Here is a 25,273-nt window from a genome sequence, read left to right on the forward strand (position 1 = left end):
AAATATTTTGGTGTTTATGTAACCTTTCTTTTGGTCACTAACCTCCTTGGGCTGTATACCTCTCTTAGTTATTGAATACAAAGATTATTTCCCCCAATAGACTGCTTCCTTTATCCCTAGTTGTGTTAAATTGTTTATGCAAAGGCTTTTCAATTGTATGTAATCAAAATTATTTCTCATACAACTCTTTCTTATTCCTATTTAAAAATTCCCTATTCCTATTAAAAATTACCTTGGTCATAGCTATAAAAGGTAGCTGATATGATTATCTCATGATTTTTATTGTATGATTTAAAAAATTTTAAAATTTAGGTCATAAGTCCATTTTGAGTTTTTTGTGGTATATTATATAAGATGTTGGTCTAAACCCAATTGTTACCTGACTCTTTTCCAGTTTTACCAGCAATTCTTGTTAAATGTTATGCCGAAGTAACCTATGATTTGGGGTTTTATTGAACACTAGGATATTTAGTTCAATTATTTTTAATTTTTTCTTGTCTGGTCTACTCTTTTGCTTTTTAACTAGTGCCAAATGGCTTTGATGTAACTTGAGGCCACTGTGCACATTTTCCATGCTGAAGATTTTTCAATGAGATGTACATCTCTTTGCCTCAGTATTATTACTTCCAAAGTTTCTTTTGGGAGAAATTTGGGGATGGTTTGCACTAACTTTACCAATGTTGGGAACCTGTTAAAAATCTGAAGTTTCCCTGAAACTTTTAGACTTGAGCTAAAAACCAGTTTTATGTTATATGTTAATATAGTATTTAGGAATGTTGTTCAGCCCTAGAAAGTATCAAAAGCAGTTTCTGTATGTGAAAACAACCTTTTAATCTTATCTGTGTTCTTCCTTATGCAGATTTAGTTCAGCCAAATTCCTATGTGCCATCCAGTACACCAAGAACATCTAGAAGAGTCTCATCTTAAGAAACAAAGTGATGTTAAGAATTCAATATTAAGTCAGGATTTTCTGCACTGGACTTAAATATTCACATATGTTCAAAAGGACAAAATGTGCTAAATGGTCCTATTTTGAACCAATTAATCAATTTTTAATAGTTTTATATCAATTAGCCCTTGTTATTTGTATCTACTTGCTAATAATCTAAGTAAAATGATTTTGATGAGGTGGCGATTTTGGTATTTTTCTTGGTCTGTGTCCTGGAACTGTAGATATTACTATTGTTTGGTAATTTGTAATAGAATGAAAAAGGAATTACTTTTGCCTTTCATAATTCAAATTTAAACTTAAGGAGTGTCTTATACATCAGAGTTCAAATAAATATTTGAATTTAATTGAACTAAAATTGAATTAAGTTAAAATTTAAATCCTTTGTTTTTATTAAGTTGAACATTCTTCCTTTTCAGTACTTAAGAAGCTGTCCCTTCTCTCCCTCCTGTCCCCATTTTTCCTGATGCTGTGAATTAAAGTTGTAAGGCTCCTTTCTTATTGGCCTGGGAGAGATATCTAAAAAGGGCAGTTCAGAGGGGAGGGTGAACCTAAACGGTCCCTCATATTTCCGGGACCCTAACATTAAGGTGTCACCCAAAGAACGCTCCGTATATCAAATTTTGGCCCTCACAGTTTGCTTGTTCTCTTCTTAAAACCTTAAAGTAGATGTTCCCCAATACTCTTATCTTTGCTCTTTCCTCTGAATAATTTGCTCCTTGGCTAACACACTCACTCTTACAATGCTAGGTATCATTAAAAAATTTATTGATTTTGTGTTTCTTCTTATATCACCATACTTATCCTAAGTATGCATACCCCTTCCTCTCCCAGAGTGACCCCTATGACAAATGGTATTTTAAAATTTTTTATTTTAATTTTTTTTTGTGGGGGGCAGTGGGGGTTAAGTGACTTGCCCAAAGTCACACAGCTAGTAAGTGTCAAGTGTCTGAGGCCAGATTTGAACGCAGGTCCTCCTGACTCCAGGGCTGGTGCTTTATCCACTGTGCCACCTAGCTGCCCCTGGCATTTTTTTTTAAGAGGTGAAAAAAAAGTAAGCACAACTGATTAATACTCTGAAGAAGTCTGCAAACATGTGCATTGTGTAACACCTATGGACCTCCCACTTCCATGAAAGGATAGGTTGGAGGTCTGGACTCATCTCTCTTCATTCAAGTCTTATTTAATTTTTATAATTTTTTTACCTTTAATTTTGATTGTGTGGTGGTTCTTTCCATTTACACTGTTGTACCTACTGTGAATGTTTTCTTGGCTTTGCTTATTTCGTTTTGCATAAGATTTTTCCTTGCTTCTCTGTACTCTTCACACACATCATTTCTTATAGCACAGTAATATTCCATTACATTCAAGTACCACCATTTGTTTAGCTATTCTCCAAGTGATGGGTATTTACGTTGTTTCTAGTTCTTAGTTATCACAAAAAATGGCCAGCTATCACTTCTACCCAGTTGACTGCTAAGTTGATATTTCTAGCCTTGATCCTTCTAGATTTGCATCCCCAACTACATAAAGGACTTCCTCTACCTAGCTGTCCAATTAGCACCTCATACTTAAAGCAGTAAAAACTAAAATAGTCTTTCCCCGAGAAATTGCTTTCGTCAGTTCCCATGGATTTAATTTCCATCTCTGTGCTGATGATTCTCAAATCTACCTAACCTGCCCCCAGCTCTTTGCTGACCTCCAGTGTCACATGTCCAACTTGCCTCACAGCCATATTGAATTGGATGTCCGGCAACATCTTAAACTCAGTATGTTCAAAATGGAACTCATTATCTTTTCCTCCAAGCCCTTCCCCCTCTTACCTAGGGCAACACCATCCTGTAGCCCCTCAGGCTTATGAACTAGTAGTCATCCTGGATGTGTCACTCTCACACCCCTTATTGAATTTGTTGCTATGGCTTATCGATTTCACCTCTGCAACTACTCTCAAATATTCCCCCTCCTCTCCTCTGACACTGCCACCACCCTAGTGCAGGCCCTCATCACTTCATGTCTGGACTGTTGCAATAGCCTGCTGGTGTGTCTGTCATAAGTCTCTTCCCACTCTAAACCACCCTCCATTTAGCCACTAAAATGGTTTTTCTGACCATGTCACTCCCCTACTCAGTAAACTCCTGTGGCTCCATATTACCTTCAGAATCAAAGACCAAATGCTCTGTATGTCATTCAAACCCCTGAGTAACCTATCTTCCCTCCTATTTTCCAGTCTTCTTACTCCTTAGTCTCCAATGTGTCCTCTTTGATTCAGGCACACTGGCTGCTCCATGAGCAAGACTTTTTCTCTCTTGGCTCTGTGATGAAATAATGGGATTTTAGCAGATACTCAAAGACCCACCTGTAGATTAATCTATAATGAGTCTGTTTATGGTATTATGTTTAAAACCTATTGCTTGATTTATCAGTGGACATATTGAATATTGACTCATTTCTTTTTGATGAATTGTTTATCACTTTAAGTATCTGTTACTGTCATACTAGATAGAGAATTCATTTATAAGATAATGTGTTTACTTGCTAAAAGATTATGTAATAATGTCTAATATTATCAGTCATTTACATTCATATATCATTTACATGTCATTGTGACTATGTACATTGTGGGTATGGTTTGGAATTATTGTATATATTACAAGTACATCATCAGTTATGCCGCATAACATGCATTTTTACCATCATACTGTCTTTGGTGAAATTAATATGAGATTTATGAATTATGGAAACTTATCATCTCAGAGACTAACTGCTCTTACAATGAGTTTGATATAGGCCCTATAGAGAATATATGTACAACAGGAGGAGAGACAGGTACATGTAAGTCTATGGTTTGCTTATGATGGCAACTATATAGACCACAATTGCTGGACACAGTCCAGTTTCTTCCTCTCTCCCTTCTAAAAGTTTTCTTTTTCTTTCACTAAGTCTGATGGCATAGTCAGAATCCATCCACCTATGGCCTACTGGATGTCTCAAAACCATGAGATGTGGTATGATAACCTTTCCATAACATTTTCAGGTGACATAAACACGTTATTAAATTTGGCTTTGATCCAGACACATGGTGGTAAGAAGTGTTATAGATTGTATAACTACCTCAACCCTCTATTATATAAAGGAGGGAATGTAATGGAATGTACTAAATTTGATCATTGACAACGCTATGCTAAGGTTTAGTAAAAAATCCAGCAATTCAGTTAAAGAAGAAGAATCCAGCTTTCCAGACCAGAATCCAGCTTCCTCCTGATGACATCTTACCACTCCAAGAAGACAAGAGAACTGAGAAAAGACTTACAAAGACTTAATTATTTTTTTACTGTTTCATCTAGGAACACCTGTTCCTAGAAGGAACAAAAGGGGGGAATGTGATGAAATAATGGGATTTTAGCAGATACTCAAAGACCCACCTGTAGATTAAGCTATACTGATTGAATCAAGTGAGAGTGATTGACTGCTGATTAAGCCTACTTCAAGTTAATTGGATTGTAATCACACCTGGCTATCCCTTAAGAAGGTATAATTCTCAGAAACTAGACTGTGAACTCAACTTGAGAACACCTTCAAAGACACTGGATTTGGATGACGCCAACCAATCACCTTGAAGCAGGGTGTAAGGACCGCCTCTGTTCCAGATCTATAAAAAGCTTCCACAAACAGCTTGCGAAAAGGAGTTCCTGATTAAAGCAGGCTCGTGGAGGAGGACTTCAGGAAGAACCCAACCAGGCTGGAACTCTAGGCTAGACTGGAGCTGAAGCTTCTGATTTAAGGTGACCACAATTTAGATTTTAAACATCACAGCTCTGGCCATTTTATCTGGCTCTCCCCCATATCGCTCTGTTGACCCCCCTGGTTTCCTTTATGTCCCAGCTAAAATCCTGCCCTCTATAAGAAGTCTTCTCCAATCCCTCTCAAATACAATGCCCTCCTTCTGATATTTGCTGTTTATGCTGTTTATAGCTTGCTTTGTATATATCTGTTTCCATGTTGTCTCCCCCATTAGACTGTGAACTCCTTGAGGGCAGGGACTATCTTCTTCCTCTTTTTGTATCTCCAGTGCTTAGTACGGTGTCTGGCACATGGTGAGTGCTGAATGTTTATTGACTGATTTCTTCTACCACCATACTTCTATTCACACCCTATTTCTACCTATCATTAAAAGCAGAACTCAGATACTGGCTCCTTCAGGAGCCTCTTGGACCTCACACAGATCTTTGTCTACATGTCTCTTCCTTATTTTTAGTTCTCTGTGTATCCTTTCTGTACCAGACAGTAAGTTCCACAAAAGCTGGAACTGTAGCTAATCAATGCTTTTGATGTCCCTCTGTGCTTATGCACATTTACTAAATGTTTGTTGAACTGCATAGGAAGATAAGGTTCAGAACCCAGAGGTCAGGCAGCAAGCAACTAACTAAAGAGACCAAACTAAGCGACCAAGGGGCAGGGAACCAAGGGCTAGAGCCAACATTGGAACCAGACAACAAAGAGTCAGAAATCTAGGTCAGAGTTAGAGAGTTATCCAGGTAAAGGATCTTTGTAAAGGTGTATGGGGACCCAAATGACAACAACAGAGCTTGGGGCTGGGCCAAGGGCTGCTAAGTCTAGAACTTTCCACATACTTCATTCTTTGGGATAGAGATTGGTTTTAGAATATGGGTAGGCCTGGAGGGAACACTTTCATTAGTTGGGATAAAGGCAGGTTTCATGGATGACATGGTGTCTAAGATGAACTTTAGAGCAAAAAAGGGATTTCATATGTAAAAATGAGTAGATTCCAGACATCAGGGTAGGTCTGTGCAACTGTACATGAGAGGGCAGCATGTGATTAAGGAAAAAGTGCTCCAGTTTGACAGGAACCTAGTGTATAGAAAGGAAAAGAATGTGATATTTATAGCTGGAAGGTGTAATGATTGGAATGACGCCACCTACTGGAGACTTGCTGTGGAGAGCTCCACCATGAGGAAAATGCCTCAGAGGCATTGTGGCTTTTCCTTGGCGTCAGGAAATGACGTTTGCTCATGGGTGCTGTCTATCAAGTCTACCAGCCAATCAACTGGAGGAGCCTCCTATGGTCTGGGAGGAGACAGGAAGGAGGAAAGGGAGCCTGCGCAGGGAGCGCTGGCCTTTTTGGCTTCCGGACTTGATGGTGGTGGCGGCAGAGGACTTCACAGGAGATTTGAGGAAAGATAGGAATGCCAGGCTGTTAGAATTCTGTTCTCAATCTTTTTCTTTCTATTTTCCAATAAACCCTTAAAAACCTAAACTCGTTTTATCAGTGATTTTTAGTCAGTTTCCCCCAAACTGGGGGAACACATTAGAATCCACATTTAGAATCTTAAATTACACAAAGGGTAAGCTGGAATGAGACTATGGAAGGCCTTCAATGACAGAGGCAGCTGAAGTGAGGAGTGGACTTCTAATTTTTATCTTTCAGTCAAGTCTGTGTGATGCTGTTAGTGTAAAGGATATAAATTCCACCCAGATGACTGTCAGCCAATACTACATCTAAATACTTGCCATATGGAGTTTGCTAATCGATGAACAACAAACTAATAACTTTTGTTCAACTCTGTTAACCTTCACTCCTCAGTACAACAGAACTCCTTTGAAGCTTTCCTCCTAAGAAAATGCTTGGTAACAGCCATAAACTCAGTATTTTGGATTTCTGACAATACTGGAGATTTACTGGTATGCTTTGAAGATTTCATTTTCAATATTCTGCAGAGCTGGGGGAAATAAAGTCATGTAGGTGTCCATGTTTTAAATACCCCATTTTAATGTTTTTTTTCCCTGTGGTTTTGAACTTTTAAAAAATCATATCACATTACAAAGGTACATGTTTCTTTCAGTTCTAGCTGAGAGCAAAAGCAGAACCTGCCAAATTGGGACAGAAGTGGTCACAAAGTCTCATTTGCTGATAGGAACTACAGCCAAATAGCCTATCTCTAAGCTCGGGGAGGAGGGGCGGGGCGGGGAAAGGCACATGTTATACAGCCAAGCTCCCTTTGAATTATATTCTGCCTTGATGAATTCAGTCTGTCCCTTCTTAATGCCAGATATGCATGATGAGATAGTATTCCTATGTTACATCTTATGTCAGCCTACCTTTAGTGACTTAATAGGAATCTTGCCATGAACATTTAGATATTGCTTATCATGTCAAATATAAAGAGAAACTGTTGGTATCCATTAAGTATTCTGATTTTGTGGGGTGCTGGAATATACTTTTATAAATTTCAAGCAATTTGACACTCAAAACAAATGAAGTGCCTTTTCTTGCGATTCCGGTTTGGGATTTGTTATACCCAAGGACAGAGAAAAGGTCTAAATAGTTAAAAAGTCCAAATTTATTGATCTTATATTATCACTCTCCCTTCAGGAAAAGACGATGCTGTTTGCATTATATATATTTTTTATTCCTCTTTTAATAATGGTTATGACCACCAGAAACTGACAGAAAAGCTGATATCCAGAGCTCGCACATAGTGCCAATATTTAACTGGAATAAACAGAATCTGCCCAGGATTTAAAACACATGACTCATATGAGGCCTTAGTAAATTTGGGGAATTTAATTAAATTGGGATTTTCCACATCCACCTAAAAAAAACAAAAACAAAAGAAACCAGTTAGCTGCATTATGATTATTGAAAGTAAAGTGACATCTAAAACTACACCATAAATATTTCACCTGGCTTGTATTGTGAAGGAGTTGTGTTTCATGTGGATATAAAGACTCTGATTCTTGTGGTGAGTACAACTGGATGTATTTTCTTCCAAGTACCTGAAAAGAGATTTTCCATCTGTCAGTTGGTATTTTAGCTGTAGAAAGATTTCATTTTAAAGTAATTAATAATATAGTATTTGTGTAATGACCAAGCAGTAGAAATACAGGGTGTTCCCAAAATCTCATTGCAGTGTTAAGATATTAAAGCTTAAAGCATAATCCAGGTGAACACATAAAAATGAATTTAGCCAGACTTTTGCTAATTCAGTACTATAAATAACACTATGAGAAAGAACCTCTCTCCAGACTTTGCTGGGTTTGTGGAAGTCAGGAAGGTCAATGTCTAGTATCCCTGAAACAGAATACAATTGTCTATTCTTAAAAGTTCCAGTTAAATAGTTTATACAAGAATTAAAATTAAATGGTGGGTAGTCACAATCGACTTCAAATCTAATGAATAATATGGGCATGACATAGTGGATGAAAAAAGCACATATGATACCAATGACTTGTCTTTTTAAAAATTTCAAATGTCACTGGCACTTATTTAACTTGCTACATTGTACATGTGAAATAAAGACAGTGATCATGGGATTACTAGATTAGAGAAAAAGTGAATTCATTCAAATTGGTAAAATGCTTTATATCATGAAGCTTGGTCATGACTTTCTTATCTTCTCCATTTAATGAACACTTAACGGTAAAAGGCACTAAATATAGATAATTCTATGAGGATAACTTGATTTGAACATAGTATGTCTTCTATTTATTATTACCATAAAAAAGTGACAGCTCCTTAACTAATATTTTCTTTTTTTAATTTTTTTTAGTGAGGCAATTGGGGTTAAGTGACTTGCCCAGGGTCACACAGCTAGTAAGTGTTAAGTGTCTGAGGCCGGATTTGAACTCAGGTACTCCTGACTCTAGGGCTGGTGCTCTATCCACTGCGCCACCTAGCTGTCCCTAATATTTTCTAATAAAAATACAGATGCCATTGATGCTATTTTATAATCTGAGTTAAAAAACGCTTTGTAGTTTAAATTTTCTATACTGTGCTTCTCAGGCTAACTTAAGTAAATTTGTTTTTTTTAAGAACTTATATTCAACAAAAATTTGTTTTCAACAACATTTGTTTTTCATAAGATTTTTAGTTTCAAATTTTTCTCCCTCCCTCCCCAAGACAGCAAGCAATCTGATATAGGTTATATATGTACAATCACATTAAACATACTTCTGCATTAGTCATGCTGTGAAAGAAGAATCAGAGCAAAAGGGAAAAACCTCAAAAAAGAAAAACAACAAAAAAATAGAAATAGGATGGTTCAATCTGCACCTAGATGCCACAGTTCTTTTTTTCTGGATTTGGAGAGCATTTTCCATCATGAGTCCTTTGGAACTATCTTGGACCATTGTATTGCTGAGAAGAATTAAGTCTATCACAGTTGATCAACACAATGTTGTTGATACTGTGTACAGTGTTCTCCTGGTTTTGCTCATCTCACTCAGCATCAGTTCACTGTAAGTCCTTCCAGGTTTCTCTGAACTCCTCCTGCTCATTGTTTATTATAGCACAATCGTATTCCATTACATTCATATACCACAACTTGTTCAGCCATTCCCCAATTGATGGGCAGCCCCTCAATTTCCAATTCCTTGCCACCACAAAAAGAGCAGCTATAAATATTCTTGTACATGTAGGTCCTTTCCCCTTTTTTATGATCTCTTTGGGAAAAAGACCTAATGGTGGTATTTCTGGGTCAAAGGGTATGCACAGCTTTATAGCCCTTTGGGCATAATTCCAAATTGTTTTCCAGATTGGTTAGATCAGTTTACACTTCCACCAACAATGCATTAGTGTTCCAATTTTTCCACAGCTTCTCCAATATTATTTTCCTTTTTTTTGTCATATTAGCCAATCTGATAGTGTACCTGAGACTTATTTTAATTTGCGTTTCTCTAATCAATAGTGATTTAGAGCATTTTTTCATATGGCAATAGAAAACTTTGATTTCTTCATCAGAAAACTGCCTGTTCATATCCTTTGACCATTTCTCAATTGGGGAATGACTTGGATTCTTATAAATTTGATTTAGATCCTGATATATTTTAGAAATGAGGCCTTTATTAGAAATGCTGGCTATAAAAATTGTTTCTTAGCTTTCTGTCTCCCTTCTAATTTTGGATGCATTGCTTCTGTTTGTACAAAACCTTTTTAATTTAATGTAGTCAAAATCATCCATTTTGCATTTCATAATATTCTCTATCTCTTGTTTGGTTATAAACTGTTCTCCTTTCCATAAATCTGAGAGGTAAACTATTCCTTCCTCTCCTAATTTACCTATGGTATCACCTTTTATGTCTAAATCATGTACCCTTTTGACCTTATTTTAGTATAAGGTGTAAGATTCAACAAAAAATTGTTAAGTGCCTCTACTTTGTGAACTGTACTATGCTAGGTGCAGACTTAATATAAAAATAATTGGCATAGACTTTGCCTTCAAGAAATTTATAGTCTAGTAGAATAGATGCACTTAGTGAGGGTCACAATTTTCTGTTCTTTCCTGAGAATTTCTGTACTTAAAATATATAGAGTAGGACATGTGCTCTTTCCAACTCAGATGGTTTATTAGTAAGCCAGTTATTGCTGAGTGAGTAAATTATTCCCTGACCATTAGTCACCTAAGAGGGCATATTTCTTTTAGGCCACTTAGGAAACCAGAACAGTAATTTACTAAATGGACCAAATGTAGCCTATTGGTTTACAAGAATTAATATAACTACAAAGTATTTAAGTTATAGGGGAGTAAATGACTTAGTGAATAGAATATGGCCAATATGTAATTGAGACCCCAGGGAGAGACAATATATTATAATGGACAACCGAACTGCTAAAAGCATAGAGTTCTATGGGTAGTCTGGGCCCCAAAAACATATACATAAAGATACACACACACACACACACACACACACACACACAATGGCTGTCAGATTTAAAAAACACTAAGACTATAATGACCTCATGAAAATGAAGATTCTTTGAAATTAAATTTAAATTCCTTAAAATGCTGATTTTATGATGATGGTGATGACAGCACAAACCTGGACTAAAAAATTCTGCTGTGGATCTTGGTGAAGAGGAGAGACGGTTCCTGCTGGACCAAACCAGGCATTTATAGTTATGTCTTCTTCTTCGCCATCACCTAGACAGCAGTAATCTGGTATACAAATATCCTGCTTCAGTTCTGGAATCTATCCAAGTCAAACCAATTACAAAAGATTATAGTCAGGTGCTACATGTTAAAGACAAAAATCAGTTTCAGTTATAAAAATTTTAAATAAAATAGGGACTAGATGATTTAAGGTTAAAGGCTCTGCAAATAATATTAGCTTATCTATCTCAGATTTTACAAAGGTATTTTCTACAGGCTAACTTATAATCAAAATACCATAAATATGGCATGTGGGTGAGTTAATATCCACTTAAGATTTTCATTATTTCAATTTCGTTTTACTTTCATAGCCAGACTGTGCATTAACATGGTGTTTTGCATTTAATTTCCTAGGTTTATGGTTCTAAAAGAGATTTTTCTTTTAGGTACAAAACCAAAGCTTCCATAAAATTCTCATTAAGTTCAGAGGATATTTCATGAGCCCATCAGGCAATCTTGGATATTAACCTTTGACAAATATGCTCAATTTTTAAATAAGGGTCAAAACTTCCTAATCAGATTACCTGAAAACCATAACTGGCTACAGTAATATCTGCTTTCCTGTCTGTCTCAGAGACTACTTTATTAATCATGAACCCACAAAAGAGAAATTTTCTTAACTAGGCAGTCTTGAAGATATAAAAAATGGGGTCACTAAGGAAACCAAGTTTGCTGTTTTACTTATTTATTTTCTGAGTATAACAAATATACTCAGACACTTTTCTAGTCTGGGTAATAGACCTCAATAGCATAAATATATTCATTATACCTGGATTTCTAGATAATACTAAACATTTCCTCCTTGCATTAAAACTGAAAATTAGTTTAAAAAGGAAAGCAATTCTCCAAAAGCATCACATAAGTCATAACATCAAAAAGTACTAGGTGATGGGAGATATTTAAATAATTAAATGTGTTTTGTTTTCCAATATTCATGATCACGTAAGTATCAGAAATGATTTGGGGCAGCTAGGTGGCGCAGTGGATAAAGCACCGGACCTGGATTCAGGAGGACCTGAGTTCAAATCTGATCTCACACACTTGACATTTACTAGCTGTGTGACCTTGGGCAAGTCACTTAACCCTTATTGCCCCACCAAAAAACAAAACAAAACAAAAAAAGAAATGATTTAACCTTTAGCGAAACAGTAGTAAGAGGTTTATATAAAAGTATAAGAGAAACTTCCCAGTGACTACAGCAATTCTTTTTTTTTTTTTTTTTTTGGCAGGGCAATGAGGGTTAAGTGACTTGCCCAGTGTCACACAGCTAGTAAGTGCCAAGTGTCTGAGGCCGGATTTGAACTCAGGTTCTCCTGAATCCAGGGCCAATGCTTTATCCACTGCGCCACCTAGCTGCCCCCTACAGCAGTTCTAAGACTTAAAAGTTGCAGAACAGTAGCCTCTCTAAATTAGTAGGGAGGATTTCTTCATCAGGAATTCCTTATATCAATTAAATCACAAGTATGGCCCCCCCCCAAAAAAAGGTAAGAGGAGACAACTGATATTTTTCTTTTTCCTTTTCTTTCCTTTTTTTTGTGGGGCAATGAGGGTTAAGTGACTTGCCCAGGGTCACACAGCTAGTAAGTGGCAAGTGTCTGAGGCCGGATTTGAACTCAGGTCCTCCTGAATTCAAGGCTGGTGGTGCTTTATCCACTGTGCCACTTAGCTGCCCCCAGTGATGTTATTTTTCAATTACTTGTTAATAAATGATCCATTTTAGAAGTATTGACTGATCCTGAGTATAATTAAGACTAATAATTCAACTGAACTATTACGATAATAAGCATTTACTAGGCACTTAGGTTCCCAGCATTATGTGCTAAGCATTGAGGATATAAAGAAAAAGTATAAGGTTTCCAAAATAATAATAAAAGCTAATATTTATAGAGCCTTTATGCATCCTAGGCCTGGGGGACAGCTAACACAAAAGCAGAGAGATAGGAGACAGAGTATCACGTGTGAAGAACAGCATGTGGGCTGTGGGTGGTCTATAATGGTTCCTTCCAGAACTCCAATTAAAGGAGGCCCAGAGCAAAGATGTCTTCCTCCCTCTCCATCACCAGGCTGCACTGCTGACTCACCTCCAGAGGACTTTCTCCACCATGTTCCTGTACCTTCTCTTTTCCCACTCACCTCTTTCAGCTACTTACTTATTGTAAGAATTTGAACACATCACCTAACATTTCTGAACTTCATTTTCCTTATCTGTAAAATGGGAATAATACTGTTTTGTTGCTACTTTACAGGACTGTTGCCAGGGAAATATTTTGTAAACTGTAAACTACTATGTAAAAGTGAATATGTAACTAATGTTTTAAGTAGGTTGGGGGAGGCAGGAAAAGGTATCAATTGTTATCAACCAACCACCACTGCACTGAGACACACTGGGCAACTGGGAGCAGTATGTATATAATCAATGCTTTCCTGAGTGTGTGTGTGTGAGATATGCTAAAAAGAAACTGGGGAGTAAAAAAGGTGAGGGAGAACTGAAGACCAAATTCTTGTCCTTCCTAGTGTTGCTTAGTGCAAAGTCCTTGGCCTTACCTATTTTCACCTCTGCATGAATGAGTACACCTAGACAATGGAACCACTAAGTCAGTTTTAGAAAATATCAAATTTAAATTTTTTTTTTTTTTAGTGAGGCAATTGGGGTTAAGTGACTTGCCCAGGGTCACACAGCTAGTAAGTGTTAAGTATCTGAGGCCGGATTTGAACTCAGGTACTCCTGACTCCAGGGCCAGTGCTCTATCCACTGCACCACCTAGCTGCCCCATAAATTTAAATTTAATACCTGGTACACAGTTTATTCTTTAGCCATGTAATCAGAAACTGCTAAGATACCAGTAAGGGTAGGACTGCTGTGCTGCTATCAAAGACAGCATTTCTTGGGGGTAGGGTGGTACATTGGAAAGAGTGATTCCATCTGAATTAAATTTCTTTCTTTTTTCTTTCTTTTGTGGGAAATGAGGGTTAAGTGACTTGCCCAGGGTCACACAGCTAGTCAGTGTGAAGTGTCTGAGGCTGGATTTGAACTCAGGTCCCCCTGAATCCAAGGCCGGTGCTTTATCCACTGCGCCACCTAGCTGCCTCCTGAATTCAATTTCTAAAACCATAAGCAACTACTATGTGAAAGACAACAAACTAGGGCTGGGACTACAAAAGACAAAAATGAGCTAGTCCCTTCTCTCAAAGAGAGACCATATGAGGCAGTATGCTTTACTAGCTGTAAAGGTCAATTAAACTTCTCTGAGACTCACTTTCCGCAGATGTAAAAAGAGGAATAATATATTTGCTCTGCATAGCCCATTACAGAGTTGCTGTGAGAATCATATGAGATAATGTATAGAATACAATTTGTAAACCTTAAAGTGCTATCTTGTGTCAGCTATTCTTCCTAGCAGAATGTAAGCTTCCTGAGGACAGGGATTATCTTATATTTATGTGAGAATTTCTCATATATAGCAGTATATATTTATAGATAGATATATAGATACAAGTGTATGTATGTGTATATATGTATGTATATATACATACATACACACACATATATAATTTATATGTGAATATCTCATTTATCTTTATGTTCCCAGGACCAAGCACCTAACAGTATCTAGTACACAGTAGCTATGTGCACTTAATAAATGTTTATTAAACTGAACTGATTAGGAAACAAATCCTGGGTCTTTGATTTACTACCTGTGTGACCTTTGGCAAACTGTTTAACTTAACTCAGTTTAATCCTTAGGATATTTCTCTATACCCTATATCCTAGGTCAGTTGCTTTTGATAAGAGATTATTTTGGGTATTTTGGTAATCTTGCTGCCTTTTGATTCTGCTTGAGTATTTTTGATGTATTATCAAATAATGTATTTTTTCCCCCAAGATATCTAATGCTTTGTGAAGGTTTCCCAGATTCTCTTCTAAGCCTATTTAGTTCATTCCTTTGCTGGTCTTCCAGTTTTCTGTCTTTTTAAAAAATCAGTCTTTCTAACCATACTTGGGGTTTCTGTGTCCACTCCATTCTCTTTTTGGGAATTCTAAATAAAGTAGTTATTTTCCTTTGGAATTTTATCCTGGGATTCTACTACTCCATGGTATTTCTTCATTGTAGTAGGTGTTTTTCTTTGTGTACTCATTTCTACCTACTCTTTCCATAGGTTTTTTTTATTTTGTTTTTCTGGCTAAGGGAATGGCTAACCATTTGCAACAAGGCCTTCAACCTGAAGAGTTGACTATAAAAATGAATGCTTCAGAGAACTCTCATTTCTGAAACTACCTTATGCACTGTTGGCATTTCAGGTAAATGTTTTGTACCACCAAGCCCAACTTCATGCTATTCTTGCAAAGTTCAATTCTCTTCTACCTTATATCAAATTTCCCATTAGCCTGGAAATTAGTTGGATTCTTTCTTGAGGTCTGACTCTTATTTTGTGTTTGTTAGTAGAAAAATTAGCCAGATGAGCACATCTTTTTGGAAGAGACTTTGATCTGTGGAATCTACATGTATAAAATACTACATACCCATGGATTTATTTTCTAACTCCACCATACTCCTACTCTGATGGCTTTGTTGTGTGAAAGTTATTCTGGTTTCTTGAAGGGTATGTCAGATCCTATCAAGATGGAAAGATTTTGAATTTGGGCCTAGTAATGGACTTTGTGTAGATCATTTGAGGAGCATCCTTGCCATGCTGAAGAGACATGAATTGTTTTGGCCATAGCAATTCACTAAACTGTTTAATAAGGAATAAAGGTATTGTAATCTCTTTTGGTGGAAGATATCTCTACATAAATGAAATTACAAATTTCTGATGCACAGAAGAAAGAAGTTGTGGCCTGCTCAAATAACAGAAATTGTGCAGAATGTGAACAGAACATATGAATGTCTGATTGATTTTTTTTTCATGGAGGGATTAATTTTTTGTAGTTAGATTGTTAGTTTAACAATAAATTCCCATAATTTCCTAAAAATTCTCTTTAAAATATAGGGAAAGTAGTATAATTTGGAAACTCCTCAGTTACAGATATGGTGTGGTGAGTACAAAGACGGGGAATCAGGAAATCTCAATACTAGTTATGGCTCTGTCATTCACTAGCCGTTTGACCTTGGAAAAGTAAGTCACTTATCCTGTCAGGTCTCTCATTTTGCAAAGGAGGAGACTGGCCCAACTAATCTCAGAAGTCCCTTGTAGTTCTAACATTTTGTGGTTTCTAGTGCATCCCTATCATATAGATACATTCTATATGCCCCTACTGGATTTAACCTTTCTTCAGTGCTACTTTCACCATGCTATACTCCTGTCCAGAGAATTCATTGGTTGCCTGCTGCTTGCTGACTATAGTTCATGTCCAAAAAGGTATCTGCAATGATAGCATTAAAGTTGAGATCCATTATATGATCCAAATTCCTATTATTTCTTCTATCATATCACTGCTCATGAACACATCTTGTACTTGTCTGCTATCTTTTTTTTCTTCTGAACACTGTTATGTTTACTGAGAATGTACTTCCTCCTCTTGTCTATCTTTTAGAACCTACCTTCGAGGCTTTAGTTCATATCTCACTCCAGAAACCTATCCCCATCTACCTTACATTGATCTTTTCTTCCTTTGAACTTCTTTTTCTTTCTTTCCTTTCTTTTCTTTCTTTCTTTCTTTTTTTTTTTTGCAGGGCAATGTGGCTTAAGTGACTTGCCCAGGGTCACACAGCTAGTAAGTGTCAAGTATCTGAGGCCGTATTTGAACTCAGGTCCTCCTGAATCCAGGGTCAGTGCTTTATCCACTGCTCCACCTAGCTGCCCCCTTCCTTTGAACTCCAATGGCATTTGTCTGTACTACCCACTTGGAACTTGCCATATGATATTTTTATTATTATTATTTTAGTGAGGCAATTGGGGTTAAGTGACTTGCCCAGGGTCACACAGCTAGTAAGTGTTAAGTGTCTGAGGCCGGATTTGAACTCAGGTACTCCTGACTCCAGGGCCGGTGCTCTATCCACTGTGCCATCTAGCTGCCCCTATTATTTCTTTTTTTAAAAAATCAGACTTGTGATTTTATTGGTGTAAACTTGTGGGGAAACTTCCATTAACAATGTAGCTCATTAACTGCTCTGCAATTTAGAGAGTGAGCTATTCACTGAGAAGTTGTTAAGTTGCCTAGGGTCACAAAGCCAGTTAAGTTTCAGAGTCAAGACTTCAACCCAGAAAGAAGAAATTCAAACCATACACTTACCTGATCAAACAGTTGATGCTGAGCAAGGTATCCAATGTCATTCTGCTATTTTAAGGGAAAAAGAACAAAGAAAGAATGGTGAGAGGCAGGAATCAGTTTGACTATATGTCACTTTGTGATCAAGCTATTGTTTTTAAAAACTATCAATTTGGACTATAACTTATTGTTCTGGGAACTGGGTGTTACAGCATGGAGCTCTCCTAGCTAGATGGGTTAGCTCCTTAATGGAGTGAACACTAAAGGCACTATGTTTGCTTTATAATCAGCAGCTGCCATTCTTCAGTCCTCCCAATCAGTGCATTATATAAATGGCTATTTCATTCCAGCTTTAGGAAAATCCATTACTTTAATAAAAGTACTCACAGTTAATTCCGTATTCCAAGCTTAATATCAAAGAATATAATCATGTTAATTCAGAATATAACACTTTGTGATATGAGCAGAGACAGAATCAAGTTTTTTGGACCGTGGTTGAGTCTGGTAATTCTGGTATTTTTGTGACAAAAGTTAGTGATTTTTAATGTTCCTAGGTGAATTTTCATTATTAGCATTCATGGGATTTACAATTTGTGAAAAGAATACAAATTTACATTTATTTATCACGTTAAAGTTTACAATGAATTTTTCTTTACAACAATAGGCCTAGAAAGCAGGCTTGTTCATGTTTTAGAGATGAGGAAACTGATACTCAGGTTAAATGACTCATCCAAGGTCAAACAGTATCATAACTGAGTGAACCAGGTCTTCTGACATTAAATTTAGTGTTCTTTCCACCATATCAAACAATACCCTTGGAATACTGAAAGAGTAGATAGAGTGCTGGGCTTGGAATTGGGAAGATTCATCTTCATAAATACAGCCTAGACACTTACTAGCTGACAAATCACAAAATGGGCAAACCAGTCCAGTACCTTTGCCAAGAAAACTCTAAATGGGGTTATGAAGAGTTAGATATGACTGAAACAACTCAACAACAAATATAACATGATAGTCACTTGGAGTTGATGGTCCTGTTTGGAAGATAAGACTAAACTATGGAAACATTATGAAATATATCCTCAATAGATGCCCTACTTGGATGCTTCATAATGGTGTGATCATAGCTATGGCTTGTTGAAGGCTATGCTAATACAGCACAACTGTGGTAAGTTTTGTTAAGTTGGAAAGGAGCTCAGTGGCCATTCAGTGTAGCCCAAATTCATAAATAAGAATCCTTTCTAAAACAAACCCAAATGGTTATCCAGCCTTTATTTGCTTAATAAATTAAGGACAATGTCATCTGTATACAAGAATATCTGGAAGACCTTCCTATCTATAGGAATTCCTTCTCACTTTGGACTCTATTCTGGATTGAACACCTTGGTGAGTTTACAGCTTCCTGTTTTATGCCCTGCTTTATATTAATAACCAGAGGATTGTCAAACAAAGTTATCTGTTGTTATATATTTTAAAACATCTTGTATAATTTTGACATGCATGCATGGCCTTTACATATCTTGTTGGAGGAATGCCTTTAAATAGAATTTTGCTTTACTGAATAAAATTTTCACTTGTAATCAAGAAACTTAATAAACACATTAAGCTATCATCTCCGTATATTCAGTCAATTATATGTTTTAGAATACTGCTTATAAAACTGCACCTTTTCCCTTCAAGTATCTTCAATAAATATGCCCTCAATGAATGTTTAGATTATTCTCATAAACATTTTTGTAGATAGCAAAGTAGGTATACAAATGAAGAGTTATTGATTTGCTCCTGGAAGCATTATTTTTTTTGGGGGGGGGAGGGTTAATAGTATGGTCTGAGATATTTTTTCCTCCATGCTTTTGGCAGCTTCCCCTCCTTCCTTCAGATACTCTGAGAACTCTTTTGAGAGCAGATTTCTCTGCTTTAATTCTTTCCATTTTTCTTTGGAGACCATCAAAACATAACAGAATCACTCCCAGACCCTCTGCATAATTAGATTTCCACTATGGCCCCTGATTATGATAAAGAGGGGCTACATTTATCATCTCTCTATATAAGAATATAAAGTTATTCTTGTTTAGTTCCTTATGATTATTTACTTATGTTTACCTTTTTATATTTCTCTTTATGCCTGTTTTTGTATTTCAGACTTTCTACTTAGCTCAGTTATTTTCATCAGGAATGCTTAGAAGTCCTTTATTTCATTAAAGATCCTTCCCCCCCCCCCAAGAACATACTCAGTTTTGTTGGGGAGGTGATTCTTACTTATAAGTCTACATCCTTTGCCTTTTGAAATATCATGTTCCAAGCTCTCCCTTTCTTTAAAGTAGTGGTTGTTAAATCTTGTGTAATCATGACTGTGGCACGTCCATACTTTCTTTCTTTCTTAGTTGCTTGAAGAATATTTTTCCTTGATCTAGGAGTTCTGGATTATGGCTATAATATTCCTGGGAGTTTTAATTTTGGAGTTTCTTTCAGAAGATGACTGGTTGGTTCTTTCAATTTCTACTTGTTCTCTGGTACTAAGATATTTGGAAAGTTTCCTTTTTTGATTTCTTGAAATATGATGTCTAGGTTCTTTTTTACTGTTCATGGCTTTCAGGTAGTCTACTAATTCTTTTTTGTTTGTTTGTTTGGTTTGTTTTGTTTTTTAGTGAGGCAATTGGGGTTAAGTGACTTGCCCAGGGTTACACAGCTAGTAAGTGTTAAGTGTCTGAGGCTGGATTTGAACTCAGGTACTTCTGACTCCAGGGCCGGTGCTCTATCCACTGTGCCACCTAGCTGCCCAGTCCACTAATTCTTAAAGCACTTTTCCTTGATCTGGTTTCCAAGTGTTGTTTTTCCTATGGAATGTTTCACATTTTCTTTCTTTTAGATTTTTGCTTTTGCCTTTTTAATTCTTGATGTTTCATGCAGTCATTAGCTTTCAGTGGCAAATTCTAATTTTTAAGGAGCTATTTTCTTCAGTGAGCTTTTGTTCTTCCTGGGATTAAAGCCACCCAAGAATGGTTCAGGAACTTGTTCCTTGCTCAGTACACAGCTATGGCCAACACTCAAGAATGCTTCTCTGCCTTTGGTCTATGACCTGGTACTGGGTTGTGGGCAACAGAGCTGGCAGATGGTACCCATTCCTGCCCTCAGTGATAGTTCAAGGCAAACCTGGTGCCCTCCCTTGACTTTCTTTTTTTGGTGGGGCAATGAGGGTTAAGTGACTTGCCCAAGGTCACAAAGCTAGTACATGTCAAGTGTCTGAGGCTGGATTTGAACTCAGGTCCTCCTGAATCCAAGGCTGGTGCTTTATCCACTGCACCACCTAGCTGCCCCCTCGACTTTCTTTCAGGCAGTCCCTATGTGTTGGAAGGCTTTGTAAAATGCATGCTCCTGGCCAGATCCCATCTCCAGTGTCTATAAACCTCACTATGGCTGTCTCCCTAAACCACCCTGGGTGGGAAAATGACCCTATGTGACTTCTTTCAGAATTTGTTTTGATTATTATGGGGAACAAGGCTCAACTATTTCCTGTTACTCTGCCATCTTGAATCTGCCTCAAGGAGCTTATGTTTTAGTGAGGGAAACAGCATTTATAAATCAGAATGTAGAAGATAAATATAAAGTAAATGGAAGTTAACCTTAGAGGGAGTGGCACTAGCCCAAACTGGTCTCCCTGTATAAAGACAGCTAATTCAGGAAGGTATCTTACAACTGTAATGTTATTTCCTAACAATTATAATAGAATCAGTTTATTTATTTCTTATGTTACTCAGTGCTCACCAAGTCCAATACTTCTCAATTCTTTTCTCAAAGAAGTATGTGTGTGAGACTTCTGTGTAGGATATAAATTTTTGGTCCCTCTTATTTCTTACTTCTGAAATCATATTTTCTCTCATATTTCTCAAAATCTGTCCAATGAAGTCACTGAGTATGAAAGTATATGCTAATTTAATTTGAAAGGTCTTATTTTTTCTAGATTTTTTCCTACCTATTCACCATTTGAAATAAGGTATTATTTTTATAGCAATCTTTTTGCTAATAATTATCATGAGCATACAAGATAATCAAATATCCCATGAAATGTTACTTATTGTTTTTGGACACACAAATATGAACAACTCAATGAGCTCCTTTGCCTCTCCAAGGAGAATCTATGAGCCATCCTTTTGTTTAACTTCCTATATTTAACTGTAACTTCCCACTGTTTTCTGGTATTCTTTTTTTTTTTTAAAGGCAATGGGGGTTAAGTGACTTGCCCACGGTCACACAGCTAGTAAGTGTCAAATGTCTGAGGCCGAATTTGAACTCAGGTCCTCCTGAATCCAGGGCCAGTGATTTAACCACTGTGCCATCTAGCTGCCCCTGGTATTCTTTATTAAAATTTTTTTTTTAAATAATAAACATTTTTATTTATAGTTTTGAGTTCTAAATTTTATCCCTCCTTCTGCCCTTCCCCTCCCCCTTCCCTGAGGTGGTAAGCAATCAGATAAGGGTTACATATGTACAATTATGCAAAACATTATCATATTAATAATTTTGTACAAGAAAAATTGAATAAAAGGAAAAAAATGGAAGAAAGCATGCTTCAGTCTGTGTTCACCAATATTAGTTCTTTCTTTGGAGGTGGATAGCATATTTCATCATTAGTCCTTTGAGACTGTCTTGGATCATTGCATTGCTGAGAATAGTTAAATCATTCACGGTTCTTCCAACAATATTGCTGTCTCTGTGCACAATGTGCTCTTGGTTTTGCTCACTTCATGATACATCAGTTCATGCAAGTCTTTCCAGGTTTTTCTAAAATCATCCTACTTGTCATTTCTTATAGCACAATAATATTCCATCACCATCATATTCTAGTTTTCTTCATAATAAGAATGATTGATATGATTCCATGGACAGGTGTTTCATATTTAGAATACCAAAAACTAAGTTAATATTTATAAATGGCCTAAAAACTATGTTTCTTAGTATTCTCTGCCTCCTTTGTTTTTATTCTGCCACCATTACTATAGAAACAGAGGGGCCTATATGGGATTGTAGGCCATTTTGTATTTTTCCTTGTATCATAGGTTGCAATGGCCAAAGAATTCATCACTATGTAGTCAGTCTATTGGTTATGATCCTCTCCATATTAAGCTATGCTTCTATTTGGAAGATAGATACAGTCTATTACAGGGACTGCACTAAAAATTTTTCTAACATGGTAAAATCTGACATACACTTCTAGAACCCAAATCACCTCAATGCCACAATGAAGTATCAGAGCAGGACTTTGTGGAGGAAATAGGTCAGATGGGTCCTAAAACTTCCAAACATTCAAGTTTCCATATCCTGGAATGTATGATTGCTTACCTCTAGTCTACCCCACTGGGACTATGAAGTTGCCTGTGGCACTTATAGCCCTATTCTCATAAGTCTCTTTAAATTTCAGTGCCTGGGAACACTTATCAAAATATTGATTTATATTTTCATAAGCACTTAAGGAAAAAAAAGGACAGACCTTATTCACAATATATTTGCTGATAAATTCTTTGATAGTCATGAGGCTTTGAGACCATTCTTCATCAGTGTACTTGGATCCTACTTCCACTGGGACAGTACGGCAGCCAGCTATTTCTTGAATATAATCCAAACTATTAGGAAGAAATACATATAATGAGTTTGAAGAAGTCTGTTTCTAAAAATCTTTGGGCTAGCAAAAACTTTCATCAGTCTAACAAAATTTCCCTATCAATCCTCTTCCACTGCTTTCCATGTTCTACAGTGTTTCCCTAACACAAATACCAAGGAAAATATAAAATAAACCAAGAGGCTAAGTTTATTCATCTTTCTTTAAACCTGCTACATAATTTCCATCAGGACCATCCCAGTATCACTCAGATCTTGGGTATGCAAATATTTGCATAGTTTTGTTTAATTTGCTGGTCACTTCCTTTGTCACTTTCAATCTTGATAGGATTGAGAAAATGTAAACTCAGGGTACAAATATATCAAGGGTTATGATAACTGAGACCTTTATTAATCTAAGGAAATTTTTATCATCTATGATTCATTAACCCTCCTAACTAGTAGGAGAGTATTGTTTCTTTGACTTCAGCATACCTTCCTTCCTCTTCAGTAATGTGTATACTTTAGCTGCCACAGAATTTACTGTTCATCATTACCAGTGTCATTACTAATGTCATACTAATGTCCTTGATCTGCATTGACACATTCCTAACTGAAGTACTAGATTATTTATTCCAGTGATGATTAAAAATATGAGAGACACAATTTCTGGGTAATTTAATCATTTTATTAAAAGGCCCACAAACTATTAATAAAAGGATAGTCATTTGGCTGTCTCTGTCAGACCAAAAGACCCCCTAATGGCAGTGGGGTCATAGATTATATGACCTTCAAAAAAACGGTATTCCTGAGGGATCCCTAATCACCTTTGATTGGTCAACTTCATTGGGAGGTAAGCTATATTAAAATGAAGGGCTGATAGCAGACCACCCCCAACCTCGGACTAATTATTAATCTTCACCCCAGACTGATTTTTTATTGTCCTAATAAGAATTTAGAAGGCCCATTCTTATCTTATCAAGCTTCCTAAAAGTTTATAGCTGTGACCTGGGCCAAGGAGAGCTGACTTTATTTTATCAAGAAGGACTTTAGAATGGGGGGGGGGGGAATTAGAATTATATTTCTAAGAAATTAATTACAAAAGTAATTTCTCACATTCCCTATACTTATGTGGTGCAGTGGATAGAATGCTGGGTTTAAAATTAGAAAGACTCATCTTTGTGAGTTCAAATCCAGCCTCAGACACTTACTAGCTATGTGAGCCTGGGCAAGCCACTTTAACCTTGCTTCCCTTGGTTTCCTCAACTGTAAAATGAACTGGAGAAGGAAATGGCAAATCACTCCAGTATCTTTGCCAAGAAAAACCCAAAGAAGGGTCAACAGAGAGTTGGAAACACCTGAAAACAAGTGAATGATAGCTATATTATTAGTTATTATGAATTCCTATAGCAGTAACAGAGCTAACTTCTTATATGACAACCTAACTTTTTAGACTTCAGTTCCTCCTCAGGGTATGTTTTAACTACTAGTTCTCTGAACCTGCTTAAGATAGGGTAATTCACCTTGTCCTAGAGCAACCTAACCTGAAGGTTATCCATGATGTTATGTTTCAAGTGCCAGTTCCTTTAAAAGTTATTTAAAAATCTGTAGGCTGCTATGCTGAGAATAAACACCTGACAGCTGGGCTTGGAGGGGAGAGGTGTACAGAAGGAGTAGCTGTGTGACTACTCATGGACACATGAAAATTCATTCTTTAAAAAAGTAACTACTTGTTAAGAAGCCATATAATAAAAGAAGCTATGCCTGCAACTACTATGAATCAATTCTTTGAATTGGTTAGAGTGAAATTGCTTAATAAGGGGATTTATTTCAGCATTTGCTAACACTTTGGACAAGTTTGTCCTATTTTTACAGATTTTTTCCCTTTATTTTTTTAGCAAGGCAATCAGGGTTAAGTGACTTGCCTAGGGTGACACAGCTAGTAACTGTGAAGTGTCTGAGGCTGCATTTGAACTTAGGTCCTCCTGACTCCAGGGCCAGTGCTCTATCCACTGCACCCCCTTGCTGTCCGTACACAGATGCTGTGATGAAAGATTTGCAAAAGAGCTTTGAATCATGCCACATTTTTTGTTTAGTTCATGCTTTCTGAAAATAAAGATGCAGATAGTAGTTATCAGGAAGGAATATGTGGAAATAATGAATGATTTTAGGGCATATTACTAAGTAAGGGTGCAGACTGACCATGAAGTTACAAGTTTTGATTTCACTCTTATAATAAAACACTTAGTGATGGGGAAATCCCTGTGCTATGCTTTGGTTTCTTTATTCTAAGAATTGGATCGATTTGGAGTGTCATTTCTTTTAGTCTTATATTCATAAGCTGTTGACTTCAGTCATTTTCTCTGAATATGCCCTGCTCATGTTGATGTTCCCCATCACTTGAATTATCTTCACTTTCTTCTCAGATTACTTAAGTCTCTATCTTTTCCCTTCAAAGCCCACCTCAAATATGACTTCCATAAAGCCTTTTCTGACCCCTGTAGTTGTTGCTCTTCAGTCCTCTGAATTCCTCGTGGGATTATTGTCTCTGTCACTTATTTGGTATATATGTAC

General features: G+C 36.8%; 2 protein-coding genes across 6 annotated transcripts in view; one reads left to right on the top strand and one right to left on the bottom strand.

Annotated features, from left to right (window-relative positions):
* Positions 1-1,292, top strand: part of NSMCE1 (NSE1 homolog, SMC5-SMC6 complex component) — a 69,283-nt gene extending 67,991 nt beyond the window's left edge. The window contains exon 7 of one of the 2 annotated variants that reach the window (XM_043979661.1): positions 860-1,292. In XM_043979661.1, coding sequence (XP_043835596.1) covers positions 860-927 — 68 coding nt within the window. In that variant the 3' untranslated portion in view covers positions 928-1,292. The remainder of the gene's footprint in view (positions 1-859) is intronic. The other variant, XM_043979656.1, reaches the window with a different exon arrangement.
* A 6,063-nt stretch (positions 1,293-7,355) lies between these two features.
* KDM8 (lysine demethylase 8) overlaps positions 7,356-25,273 on the bottom strand; it is a 32,479-nt gene continuing 14,561 nt past the window's right edge. For 3 of the 4 annotated variants that reach the window (XM_043975223.1, XM_043975225.1, XM_043975224.1), the window contains exons 4-8: positions 22,593-22,725; positions 17,129-17,173; positions 10,787-10,936; positions 7,652-7,744; positions 7,356-7,560 (exon numbers count right to left, since the gene is read on the bottom strand). In XM_043975223.1, the coding sequence (XP_043831158.1) occupies positions 7,396-7,560; positions 7,652-7,744; positions 10,787-10,936; positions 17,129-17,173; positions 22,593-22,725 (586 nt within the window). In that variant the 3' untranslated portion in view covers positions 7,356-7,395. The remainder of the gene's footprint in view (positions 7,561-7,651; positions 7,745-10,786; positions 10,937-17,128; positions 17,174-22,592; positions 22,726-25,273) is intronic. The other variant, XM_043975227.1, reaches the window with a different exon arrangement.

This window comes from Dromiciops gliroides, chromosome 1 (assembly GCF_019393635.1).
Source record: "Dromiciops gliroides isolate mDroGli1 chromosome 1, mDroGli1.pri, whole genome shotgun sequence".
Taxonomy (NCBI): domain Eukaryota; kingdom Metazoa; phylum Chordata; class Mammalia; order Microbiotheria; family Microbiotheriidae; genus Dromiciops; species Dromiciops gliroides.